At 42.6% G+C, this 13,579-nt stretch overlaps 1 protein-coding gene across 2 annotated transcripts in view; it reads right to left on the bottom strand.

Annotated features, from left to right (window-relative positions):
• Nucleotides 1–11,571: 11,571 nt before the first annotated feature.
• The window catches only part of tafa4b (TAFA chemokine like family member 4b), a 39,674-nt gene continuing 37,666 nt past the window's right edge, over nt 11,572–13,579 (bottom strand). For both annotated transcript variants that reach the window (XM_071494627.1, XM_071494626.1), the window contains exon 6: nt 11,572–12,583. In XM_071494627.1, the coding sequence (XP_071350728.1) occupies nt 12,572–12,583 (12 nt within the window). In that variant the 3' untranslated portion in view covers nt 11,572–12,571. The remainder of the gene's footprint in view (nt 12,584–13,579) is intronic.

The following is a 13,579-nucleotide window of genomic DNA, read 5'->3' as shown; positions in this document are numbered from 1 at the left end:
AATCTGACACCGGCATTGAGACACCTCCGGGGTGTTGTAATTATGACACTTCCCTCGGTTTGGCGGTGACCTTGCTGCCAATTCTTCTAGGGTGGGTACACCACCCAGAAGATGAACGGCCAATGACGGCACAGAGCTCTCCTGCCAGACCTTGCTGTCCTCACCATTCCCACCGAGTCTCAGCTCACCTTGTCGGTCATTAAAAGGACAGAAACGTGACAATACTGGGCAGTGCCCGCTTCCCTCAGCATGACTTGTGTCCCCTATCTTGTGTGTGAAGTCCTCTGTATCTGTGAGTGTACCAAGCTCAAGTTGGCTGTGTTTAGATTTCTATAATAACCGATTGACTTTGTATAAAATTGAGCAATTGTGTTATTTAAAACTGCCGAGCTCAGAGCCGTTGTCAATAAAACACACACACACATACACACACACACACACAAATAGGCTACATCTGAGCTGAGAAAACCTCGTGTAGTGGGGGAGTATTGTTTCTTCTGCAGTCAACAAACTTTGATTCCACACCTGGCCAGGTACTTTGCTCAATGTTAAGTAAGTTTGCCAGTGATTACATAGACAGACAGTTCAGTGACTGCCATGTGTTTCATCACCAACATTCAGACTCAGGAGAGTAGGCTACACTCTGGTGTTGCACATCTGTATAAACAGCCCTATCCTTCATCACACCGGGTTTTCTAGCTCTGTCGTCTCTCATTACAGAATTGCTGATTGTATCAACTCCGTAATAAGCTATTAGCTGATGATTGTGTTCTCAACGCTCCTTTTGTTACAATAACTGTATTAATTATTGCAGATGTAATTATCAGCCCATTGTTCCTCTGTAATTAGACTATCACTAATGAATTTTAAGAACCTCACCCCATCCACAGCTAATTGATTCCTCCGACTCTTACTAACCTCTTTAACTGAAAACTTTGCCATTTCCGTCTCAGTCTCTGTACCCCATCTGTCGTGCGGCTCCACAGTGACAACAGCCTTCATTTTGTTATGAGCTCAGCTCTCACATTCAGTGACCCAGAAATCTTGCCAGGCAGCTCTGCAGCCTGATAGGCAGCTTTGTTTAAGCTGGCCTTGCGGCTCACAATCATCACCATGGAGGTTAATGAAGGATGTTCACACTCACTGGAAACACATGTCAGCAGGAAAGTGTGGAACATCCTTCCCTTTGATATTATGAAGGGTTCCCTCAAGTTAATGTCACTAGTTGTCACTAATCCTCGTTCTTTGTGTGATTTCCCTTTGAGATTCTCATTTGGATTCTGTTACTCCATAAATGGAGGTGAGCTGTGATGCAGACTGTATAGTCTGCTACGTGCTCTACTTCCTTAACTGGCTGTGTGCATTTTTCTGTGAGGACCCTTGCTTCAGTGGAGCCTCTCTGGATGAGCATAGTTCTTGTTAATGAGTCTGGCTACGGCCAGTTAGGGAAATGAAGCAGATGCTTAATTTTCTCTCTCTCCTGTCCTCAGTGGATCGCCTGACTTTGGGATATTACACCCAAATTAGTGCTGTGAAGTTGTTTTTTTTTTCTCATTAGCACAGTGTCAAGTGTGAATCAAAGCCTCTACAAAATCCCCTCTCAGTTTTATCCAGAGACACCTGTCCACACATACACATGCATAGACTCATGAATCTAACAGTCATCTGACAAGAGGTGTGATTTATTCTGCAGCCACTTCATGTACATTTCTGTGAAGCTCTGTGTATACTGAGTCTGCAGTACCTGCAGCCCTATAGGGCCATGGCTCAAATATCCTTGTCATGTAACACCTAAAGACAGTCAAAGGTCAGCGAGTGGAGGAACAGAAGGGCCACAGATGGACCTGCACCAACTGGCCCTGCTCTGCCCCAGTGCTGTCACATCACCACGCACCTAGCCCCTAACATCCCACCATCTCACCTTCACCCCCTGGGGAACTAGACCACCCTATTTGTGCATACACAGACACACACATACAGGCACACAAGGACACACAGGCCTGTACATGCACTCCTGGCTTCACGCATGTAAAAGCACACATTGCCGCACACACACATGCTGAGTGGATTAATGAGGGAGAACATGTATTTCAGTCAGATACCAAGGTGTTTAAGTGGATGTCTGCTGAGTGTGTCCACAGTGACCCCCGGCAGCATGGCGAGCAAGGAGGGAGAGCAGGTGGTCAGGGGTCTGGATAGCAAGGCATATCGCGCTCTCTCTCTCTCTCTCTCTCTCTCTCTCTCTCTCTCTTTCTCCCTCTATCATAATGTCAAGCCCCTGGCCTCTAGCCAGTGTTAAATGCATAGTCCATTACTACACCAGGACATTATTGTTATTACAGTTTAAACCAGCAACTTAAAGACCTTTTGCATCAACACTGGACAAGTATATTTGGGGAGAATGGACAAGCTTGTTTAAGCTTAATCGAAACACCTAATAAAGTGAATGTAAATATCATACATAAAGTGTTCATCATAACTTAATCATTACACACTATTACTTACCTGACTTGTCTCCCTAAAGCAAATTCAAGATACTGATGATACAAATCATAAGTTTGCCTTTTTTTTTAACTCAAATCTAGATAACTTGGTTGAATATCAATCTGTATATGAGCCGACTCTGAGTTAACATTCATTAGCAAGCAAGCAAAGCTTTATTTATATAGCACATTTCATTAGATTCATTAGATACAAATCAAAACAACTACATAAATGATACATATGAATTAAAAACCATTATGAAAATAAAAAAAATCAAGACTAACAAATGATTAAAAAAATTAATAAGATGATATATATGATATATGATATGATATGATATGATATGATATGATATGATATGATATGATATGATATGATATGATATGATATGATATGATATGATATTATATGATATGATATGATATGATATGATATGATATGTGAATTAAAACAATTAGAAATTAGGAATAAAATGGGATTAAACAAAATAATAATTAGACCAATAAAATAACACGACACATAAAACCTATAAGAGGAATAAAAAATTAAATAAAATGGTAAATTAAAGGCATGTTTTAAGACTTAAAAGATGATAGTGTTGGAGCAACCCTAAAATGATTAGGTAGCATGTAACATTCAATGATCTGTTAAGTGTGAACTAATCACATAAAGTCATAGTTTCTTCTCTAAGTTGGAGGATTTCTGCAGTTGGTGTAATTTGAGTCTCAGGACTACAGTGTGATTAGTCAGCTGTCAAAACTGTGGTCAGTCCAAAACATCTCTGGGGACATGGGTGTCTGTGCACGAGGGCCAGGATATAAATGAATGACACACTACCGCTGGCTGACTAAATGACATGGAGCTTGTCCCACACTCTCTTTTTGAAGTGTAGTCTGGACTACATACGTCAAGTGCATTTATCATTAGCAGAGGGCTTAAGCTGTAAACAGGCCACATCATTACCAAGTCTAATTACATTTGGGTCCAAGGTCTCACTGCACACAGACACAGGCACACACACAGGGGCACACTTATAAACACATACACTCACTTGTCAAGTGCAAGAAACAGGGAGAGAGGAGGTTTTTACTACACTAAAACAGTGGTTAAAGGGTGAACACTCTTCGGCTGGCGAGTGTTGGAGAGTTGGAAATTGCACAGTGAAGCCTTTGCTGCAAATATGAACTTTTCTGACAGTTGGAGTGCTGATCCTAATCTTACTGTAGGCAAGAACAAATATTATTTTCTGATATGATTTGGTGTCCACTGTTGCAACTGGAAGCCAATATGCGTATCAAGAGATTGAGCTAGAGAAGAGCTAGATATTGTGCAGCACTATGAAGTAAGTCAGTGTAATTGCTGAACACCTCAGTGCGATGCTCTCACATCCCAGTGACAGTGCTGACTCTCTTGGCAAGAACTATGATCTACAGTTCAAGCAGGTGACGCCAACAGAACCAGAGGCAGGCTTTGACAGGACCGCACAGTGTTACACCTCGGACTTCATCAGAGTGGAAGGTCTGGATAATGATCTGATTCACAATGATCAGCAGCGCCATGTCCTGATGAGCACTGACAACCTGATGACAAGAGTGCTGTGATAGCAAAAAGCTGCGGTGAGAGACTCTGTGATAGAGAGGAAGGGGGAGAGTGAGGTTGACACACAAAGAGAGTGATGAGAAAGTGAGAGAGCGAAGTGGAAAAAGTCTGCAACAAGTAACAAGAATAGGTCCTATAACAAAGTCTGACACGGAAACATCTTAATGAGAAAAAGTGAGAGGGTGGAAGGGAAAGGGTGATTGGGAGAGATGTTTATGTGGTAAATATAAATGACCATTACAGCAGAAAACATAATCAATATGCCCTTTTAAAGAGCCAGCTAGCAAACAGTGAGATATTCTCTGGTGTTTGATAATGCCACCAAAATTATTTTCCCCTCCATCTACCTCATTTTTCTCAGCCCCTCTCCTCCTTTCCCCATCTCGTACAGCCTTGCTGCGACAATATGTCATGCAATGGATATAATTGCAATAATGCAATTTGGTTTGGAGGCGGATTGAGAGAATAATTGGACTCAGCCCCAACGAAGTGACAGGCTAATGATTTAGCATGGCCACTGGCTATTGTGAGAAGCGAGCGCTTTCAACGCTACTGAGCTAATTTCCTCTGATGATGGTCTTAGCGCGTTGTCTTTGTGTCGGCACAGAGGAGCGCATGGCCATGAGGCGGACAGCTATATGATGTAACCCACCCACCCAATGCCAAACAAACACATGTCTCTTGTCTGGGAGAAGCCACCCACTGTTCTCAGTTACTTCATGCACAAAACGGGCCTCATTTGAAGTAAAGATAAAGCAAATCCCGGAGCAAGACGAAGTCCAAAAAAGGCCCCATCGCCATCCAGTTTCCCCAGACACATGAGCTCAGTGGGAAACCAAAGAGAGACGCCATGAGGAGGGAAAGCATTAGCATAGCCATCATAGCTAATTGCTAATTGTTATAGTGAGACAAGACCGGGACTTTAAATAACTGCAGCAACTGCAGTTATTTGGATATGAAGAAAATAAGTTACTGTGTATCACCTTGAAGCACAAATTAGTTTGATGTTGTACTGTACAATATCCAAGTGCAATGGTTGTGATGTATTCTGATAAAAACAGGCAATGGAGAGTCAAAGCACCTGATGGTGCAGCTGTGTGATTTTGTTCAAAGAGATATTTGCATTTAAATAGAGCGAATGCCCATCACTTGCACAACAATACCAAGGCAGAGGCACTTTTACCAGTGACCAGTGTTGAGAAATGTCACACCTTGATACCCATTCTGTTTGATGGGAAGTACAGCTCGATTGAAACAACCACAGATAAGCTGGTTTCTCAGTCTGCGGACATGATGTGAATGTGAAGTGTGCAAAGTCAAAAGAGCCCGTGAAAATGTGTGTGTTTGTGTCTGTGTTTGTGTGCATGTGTGCATCTTCTCATTTGTTTGCATGTGTGCGTGTGTGTGTGTTGGCACACTAAGAGCAGGGCCTGAAACCAAGCTGGTGAATTTATTTATATCAGCTCGTTTTATGAGCCCTGCAGCTGGCGAGATGAAAGGGTTACCACAGTGTAGATGGTGTGTGTGTGTGTGTGTGCATCTGTGTGTGTGTGTGTGAGAGAGCGAGCGAGAGAGAGAGAGAGAGAGAGAGAGAGAGAGAGAGAGAGAGAGAGAGAGAGAGAGAGAGAGCAGATTATTAATGACTTTCATCCAGGTAAAGTGGGGAAATATCACATACTTATATTAGTTGTTTTCTGACGTTTTGTGCCAGCGGCAGACAGAGTGGAATGTTTTGCTATGACAGCGTTCCTCTCTCTCTACCCTTTTACCGAGACACCGTTATTTGTTCTCCACCCTATATCTCTCTATCCTTTTCCTGTTTGTCTGTTTTGACTCCCTCTTCCCTTTCTTGTGCAATTTGTCCTGTACCTCTCTTATTCTATCATTTCTTTCTATTATTTCTCTCTGTCTCTCTCTTTCTCTTTGCAGCCATCTGCTCTTTTGTTTCTCTCTGGCTGTGTTGTTGTCATGCGCTGGCATGATGGCTTACCCACCATTTCACACAGAAAAACATCACAAAAGGAGAACATAGAGAGGAGCTGGAAAGGAATGGAGACAGACAGGAAAAACTACACTTGGCGTGCATAGAATCACCAGGGCTGGGTGAGGCCAGGGCTAAAGGAAAGAGAAAGGCATTTATAAAGGTTAGCACCAGGAACCCCCACTCCCCATCCCCCACCCCCTCCTGCTGACTCCTTCTCAGCCAGAATCAATGCTCCAAAATCCCCCAAAGCCAGATCCTCTTACATCCTATCAATTATTCAACCTGCCTCTTTTGTACAACCACTTCTGTTTACAAGGACTGCCTGGCCAATTGTAAATGTTTGCGTGCCCGCTGAGCCCCCATCACCTTCCAGCCACACACGTTGATTACACAGTGATTTAGCTCTATTCTGCCATCCCCCACCACCCCCACACCGCTCACATCTGCGTTGACAGGGCATCTGTCAGGCTGGCACAGAAGCAGCCGTAGAGGCGTATAGCCCTGAGCTCTCAGGGTGAACATGGTAGTGCAGGATGAGAGACGCCAGTCACCGTCTGTGGAGCTTGCTGTCTGGGCTGAGGTCTGGCTGAGGGCACAGCATCTGGCTGCCAGTCCCGGCAGATGTGCAACCTCGGTCAGGACAGGAGGCTCTGAAAATATGCGTCTAAAAAAGGATAGCTCATGGACAGAGGATTCAAATTAGTCTCTGTGGTACAACCCTTGCTATGACACTTTGAACCCTTTTCTAATGTCAATGAACATGACAATAATTAATTTATTAGCATATAAAAAGCTCCCATGAACATTTTCCAACATGATTATCCATGATGTCTACAAACACCAGAATGAAGTGAAACACATGACACAGTGTTGAGTAAGATGTATTTCAGTTTAGGATTCTTTGTAATTTGCAGTACTACAAATGTCAGTGTGATTTTGATTAAGATCTTCTTAAAGTCTGTTCCCGCCTCAAGTAGTTTTTCCTGCTCTTAGGAAGTGGGTTTCTTGTAGCACCTGCCTCCACAGTGATGTCTGGGCTAAGGTTAACTTATGGTTAGCTGGTTTAGCTTAGGATACAGGCAGAAATTTTACAGGAGCACGTGTCAGCTGCAAAGAATGAACAAGAAACATCACTACAAATGCTAGTTAAACTGCAGCTGCCTAGCAGATGGGGCAGGAGTTTGACTCAGTTTTATTACACGCGCCACAACATTGTAGAACTTGTGAGGTCTGTGGTGATTTTAAAGTTGTATAGCAGGTGAGTCGCAGAAGCAGCGGAACTAATGGTTTCTGTGTGTTTGATCCTCCCTTGTTCTGTCTCATCACTCTCTCCATACTTCACCTGCCAGGGAAATTTATGAGGATGCTGTGTCTCCACCCAACGTAGGAGACAGAAAACATTTCTCAGCAAAACAAACCATTAATTTGGTAAATAAGGAAGGAGTAGTACATTTGGATAATTAATTATGAATAATGCATGCATACTTAGCTGTTGTTGTCATTGTCTCAAACACTGAAACACTTTCTAGTAAGCTATTTCTCTGCTTAGCATAAATGGGAGCTGTTTGTCTTAAATTCATATTTATATGTCATCTTAATGTGGATTCTCTCTGTTGTTGTGTTCTCATGTCAGGAGGCTCCCTTCATGGTTGACAGTAATACAGCATGACAGTAGAATAAATGCAATTTCTCATTTAGAAATTAGAAGGCGGCTTTAAATAGCACTGTTACCATACAATTTTCAAAAACTGAGTGCCACAGGTCACACACCACACAACTTTCTCTATAGTTATATGCTCAGCAGTGACAGCTAGCAATTCCTTCCCCCTGCGAGCACTGCAACTCATCACATTGTCATGTGTATATATGTACAGCTTCAGGAGACAAAATTAAATCTGTCACATCTGCCACACAAGTGCAACACATACCCCATAATACAATGGCGATATTGTGCATTGAAATGTATATTGCTGGAGTCTGATAGCGGTTGTGTATATTATCAGTGCTACTGTGCATTCAGCTCCTAAGTTTTTGCATGGCATTGCATAAAGGCATACAAAATTAAATTTACACACAGATATGAATTGCTTACATTGACTGTTTAGTTATCCACACCATCCTTGTGCAAGCATCACACACACACACATACAGAGTAAAGCCTGCTATAGGGGCTCAATAGTGGCACAATGGTAGCGGTTAATATGCATGTATGTAGCTCCCATATCCTCCCAAAACACACACACACACACACACACACACACACACACATGTGCAGACTGCAGGGCTCCTCTTTATCAGTGCCGCTCACATTGGCGCCAACACATGCATTGCCAAGACTGCCAGGCTACGGCCATGCTAATGTAACCCGTTAGTCTAACAAAGGCTCAGGTCAATGGAGCCTCAAGTGGCTAATTGCTTCAGAGAGATAAGTGAGTTTGACGACGCAGCAAAGAACAGCTCAGTGAGAGGAAGCAGTCAGGGAGGAGATGTTAATGAATTCCCCCGTTCACTCCACCGTCAATATCGGCCTGTCGCAGGCCTGCTACAAAATGAATATTAAAGACACTTTTGATTGTTTGCCTTTTTTTTATTTATTTATTTTTTGCTTGGTTTTATTGAATTTTAATGGGTTGTGTTGTGGTGTTTTTGTCACATATTCTATGCTGGGTAAGAGAGTGGAGCTAATGCAATTAATCCCCATACCATCACCTGACGGCTAACCAGCTGTGATAGCCAATTAAACCACATGACCATGTTGCACTATTCAAATGTGTTGCACCAGAATACTGAATGAAGGGCATTGACCGCATTGTGTTCCTGAGTGAGCTGAATGACAATAAAAGGCATGAAAACAATTAAATGGGGTTTGAATAATGTATTTTTGAGAGCTTTTGTGCACACATCTAAGCACATTTCAGTAATTATGTGTCACAGTTATTGGACTAAAAAGATTTGATCTCTCTGCAGGAAACATTTTGGCTTGAGTTGATTTGTTCTCTCCGAAGTGACAGTGACAAGACCGGTGAATGTCATCCGGCACTGATAACGCTGATCAGATCTTCTTCATCAGCTAATCTCACTCTGACTTATATTAAATCACTGTCAGTTTGAGACAGTTGGAGCCGTTTTCCTCAACAATGGCAGAGCTCTCTTTTCCTAGAGCTGACTCAAGTTGTCACACATCTCTCTGCCTCTGACAGACTCACTTCATCTGAAGATTACCATTCTCACTGAACATGAATCCTGAACCCATATTTCCTGGATATGGCTGGAGGCTAATACAAATTGGACTTGACAAAAGATGATGCATAAGCCAAGACAATGGTGTTTCATCCCCTTATTTCTCCCTCTCTAGGTACTGATTGTGTGAATTGCTGACAAGTGTGATGATGGACTATTGGAGGCGTTTGTGGTTTGACGATGTAAGTGGCCTCTTGGGAGCCGCCCAAGCTTAGTGCATAAACAAAGACGTACTTAAAATATTCTTCACACACTCCCCCTCTCAAACATTACAGCTACACCTCTTTATCTCTGTTCTTTCTTTTAGGAATCTCATCGTTCTCTTGTTTTCCATTCTCACTTAAACCGCCTATCCACTCTCATTAGCATGTTATTCTGCAGTTATTTCCTCCACGCCATTTGTTTGCTTCTGTGGGTCCTGCCCTCTGGGTCCCACCAGTTGCTAGCCTGTGGTGATGAAAGCAACCAGTCTCTATGGGACATTTGAGAGGTTAGTCTCCTACTCGCACACTACAGATACACACACAATTAAAAACAAGACTGTTTTTTTACACTGTGGAATGTGTCTGTAAACACAATTCATACATTGGATAGATTTCTTTCATTATTTATGAGGTCATCTGGCAACAAGCATGTTGGGAGTAGGGTTTTAGGGTTTTTTAATACAAAGAACAGACAATGTATAGATCCATGGCTAGGCACTGATGTCTGTTAAATTTGTATGCTAGATAAGATCTCATTAAAGGTGAATATGCTAATACAAAATCCCTTCAAGATACCTTGGAGAAGTTCAGTCGTCTTCCTTCTCATAAATTGGCAGAGTGCAGAGAGTGTGCCACTGCTCTGGTGCAGGGCCGGCTAGCCTGCACAGCAGGTGTGAATGTATGTATGGTGCACTTTTCAAAATTTCTTGTTAAATAGCAGTGACCTGAGATGAGCTGTGAATCTGTCCGTTGGAGGTCTAAACATGTCTGAAACTGAAGGTGGAGCTGCAGCGTGAAACCCCAGCCACCAGGGAGCAGCGCGGCGTTAATTGTCCTCAAATATTGATTCTGCTGCGGAGAGCCATGCAGGCAGAGGGAGCAAGGCCCCACGATCATCTTAGGAGTGGAGGCACAAATTTGGAGACACTGTGTCTAACGTTGGCTGTAATTAAGGCTTGTCATGTTGTCTGCTTTAAAAAGTGTGTTTATGTGACTGTAGGTGTATTTGCTTGTGTGCGAATGCAGCTGCAGAATGTCATTGCATCCCCACTCTAAATGGACCATTGTTGCTGAGACACTGCTCAAGGAAAGAGGGCATTGTGGTGTGACTGGCCTAACTGCAGTGCTGCACCGTAGGCCTAAAAATATTCCATGTCAGCGGTCCCGAGAGAAGCCCAGTGCTATCCAGGCCTCTCAGTAATGAGAGAGTGGAGCTGCCTGCCACTGGTAGCCCTGCTGTCCCCCAGCTCCCTCTGGCTCAGAGCTCAGCACTGGAGCTGGAGAGGCTGCAGCTCAGCTCCCACAGATTAATCATAGCTCACAAAGCAGCATGTCTGAAAGCAGAGGCTCTCATTCGCAGAGGAGCAGCCCCCAGCGGGCTAACCCCTGGGCACACTGACCCAACACATTCACATATCAGAGAGGCAGACAGTAACAGTTTGGGAAAGACTTGCACTTGGATGTGTGTCTGTGAGGGAAAAATGGATTTGGAGAGCACAAGAGGAACAGGCTGCACACTAAAACAGGCGGCTGAGAAATAAAGATATACTGTGTGGGACAGAGTGTGTGAAAACTATTTTAACTATTCCATCTTTTGCATGATATGCAATGTGACAGAAAAGAGAGAGAGGGGCACAAGAGAGGGACAGAGAGATTCAAAGAAAGGGGGAGTGGGGAAAGAAGAATGGACAGGCATAATTAAGAGATTTAAGATGGTTGTTTGGAGCACTATGTTATTGTACTCAGTGCAGTAATGATTGAGCCCTGCAGGGGAAAAAAACCTGTTTGCAAAGGGTTGAAATGCCATTATCTGTAGCAATTATTTCAGTATATCTCTCTGAAGCATTGGTGTGGAGGGGGTTTCTGGAGTCAATCAATGGGCAATGTGCATAAAACACAAAAACATACTGTATCTCCTAATAAAGGTCGTTTAAAAAAGGCCCTCATTTGTACAATTATTTTATATTTACAGTCTCTCTACAGATTAAGAATTTGAGCATTCAGAGAGAGAAAGAAGAAAACATTTCCGAAAGAGTGAAATAACAACATAAAGACAACTGATCCTGTTTGTTTGAACATTTTATGGGCCTCCTTTTAACAGTTAACATAAGAGATGTCACAGACTGAATATAATAGATCAAAGATATATAACTTTGAAGGCTGAGCTTGGAAATGTTTCTGGGCAAAAATGAGACAGATGAATCACACCTTGCTAGTTCATATTGTACCAAGCTGTATGTAAGTGAGGTTCAAAAGTCAGAGCCATTTTTAACCAATAACTACTCAGGAATAATGGGGCGTGATATATATATTTATCTACTTCAAGTGTCAGACATTTTACAAAATGCTCACCTTCAATTTCATGTGACATCCACAAAAGATGGGAGATATCTAGAAAAACAAAACATTCCCAAACGGTTTCAACTAGTGCAAATATCTTACATGAATTTTTAATATGTTGTTATGATCCTACACTGCAATTCCTAATTAGAACTGCAAAATGACTCCCGCAAAACAGTCTTCATGATAGTGACTTGACCCACAAGAGCAATTTGACGCTAATTTGCTATTTGCTAGTTATGAGCTGCTATCGCTTTAATTTCCGCCAAATCTTCTCCACTGTCTCCAGTATAAGCTCTACACATTGACAGCACTTCTGGACTGTATCCAGCAGCACTCTAAGCACAGCTTTAGTTCACATCTCACACTCATCCACAAATGCTTTGTTGAAATATATACTTTGAAATGCTTAATCAGTGTTTAAAATTGACCTTTGTCGATCAATCCACACATTGTCCATTATCGGAAAGTAACAGTCCATTTGTTTCCATATGTACCCTGGGTGTCCATTATTGTAGTCCATTGTCCTTGACCAGCATACAGTCTATGCTGTGTGTGTGGCTCCATGTAGCCCAGTGTACATAGTTTGTGATGAGTACATTTTATCCCATTGTTTAGTGATGGAAAGCCTGACAGTGGTCCTTTCCTTGATATTTTTCCCCATCGTACAGTAAATATGTGAGTCATCCATCCTCTTCCTCATGGCTCAGTGGCTCTCTTGCTATCGTGTGACCTAAAAAAGAAAAAATACCACAGATAAGAGAATAAAATCAGTGTCACAGTGGCATGTAATAACATGGAGTGACTCTGTCCCACTCCAACACTCAATGAATGAAAGTTTCCATTTGAAAGAGCCCATTAGGGGTCAGAGGAGGATATTTCAAATCAAACCATTTCCTTGCTATTTCTGGCTCGATGTCCTTCAATGGATTGAAAATGTTTTGTTTGCAGTCTAACTGGCTGACTGATTGCAGGGAACAGCAGTGTATCAACTGCTAAAGGTGGATCTCACATGTCTCTGCGCTGAAATGGTTTATTTACACAGGGGCAGTAAGTTCAAGGCATATAATTGGAGATGTAAAGAGCTTGTTTTTCATCAGCAAGTCAAACCAAATGTGCCGTTATAATGAACAGATATGCTCACATATTAAAAAACCCTACTCTCCAGTCCCACACCTGCAAATTTTGCAAATGTTTTATAATAGAGCCAGATGTATGAAATGGGACATGTGAAAGTATGTATCTTATGGTGGAGCATCTTTGCTGTTCCTTGTTAAAAAAAAAAAAAAGTCTTCTGGTGCCTCAATCACGCAAGCTATGCATCTCAAAACACCTACGCTGCGTGGGAGTGAAAGTGAGCCGGACAGATACAAATCATTGTGGTGAATGAGACACTGAGGCAGTGAAAGGAGGTCATGGGTAGAAAGGGAGATGCAGGATAAAGAAGAGAGACACAGAGAAAGCGAGAGAGCAGGGCCATGCGAGCAGTTGCTAGGGAATCAATGTCTCATTGCAACTATCTTCAGTGACATCTGCCACCAAGTCTCCAAGTAACTGCTCTCTGGTCCCAAAGCACCTTGCAAATGCACAATTAATGTCCGCTGATGCAGTCAGCCATTGGTTCCTCATCCCTGTCTCAGCCGATCGGCTAGTCAGACGGGGTGGGAAGGACAAAATAGAGAGAAGGAGGGAAGAGAGGGAGAAGAAGAGAGATGGCAACATGCAACAG

This window comes from Trachinotus anak, unplaced genomic scaffold, assembly GCF_046630095.1.
Source record: "Trachinotus anak isolate AG129_WGS33_773 ecotype Australia unplaced genomic scaffold, CSIRO_AGI_Tana_v1 ptg000013l, whole genome shotgun sequence".
In the NCBI taxonomy this organism is placed as follows: Eukaryota; Metazoa; Chordata; class Actinopteri; order Carangiformes; family Carangidae; genus Trachinotus; species Trachinotus anak.
The sequence above is the reverse complement of the archived record's forward strand: the minus strand, read 5'-3'. Positions and strand labels throughout refer to the sequence as shown.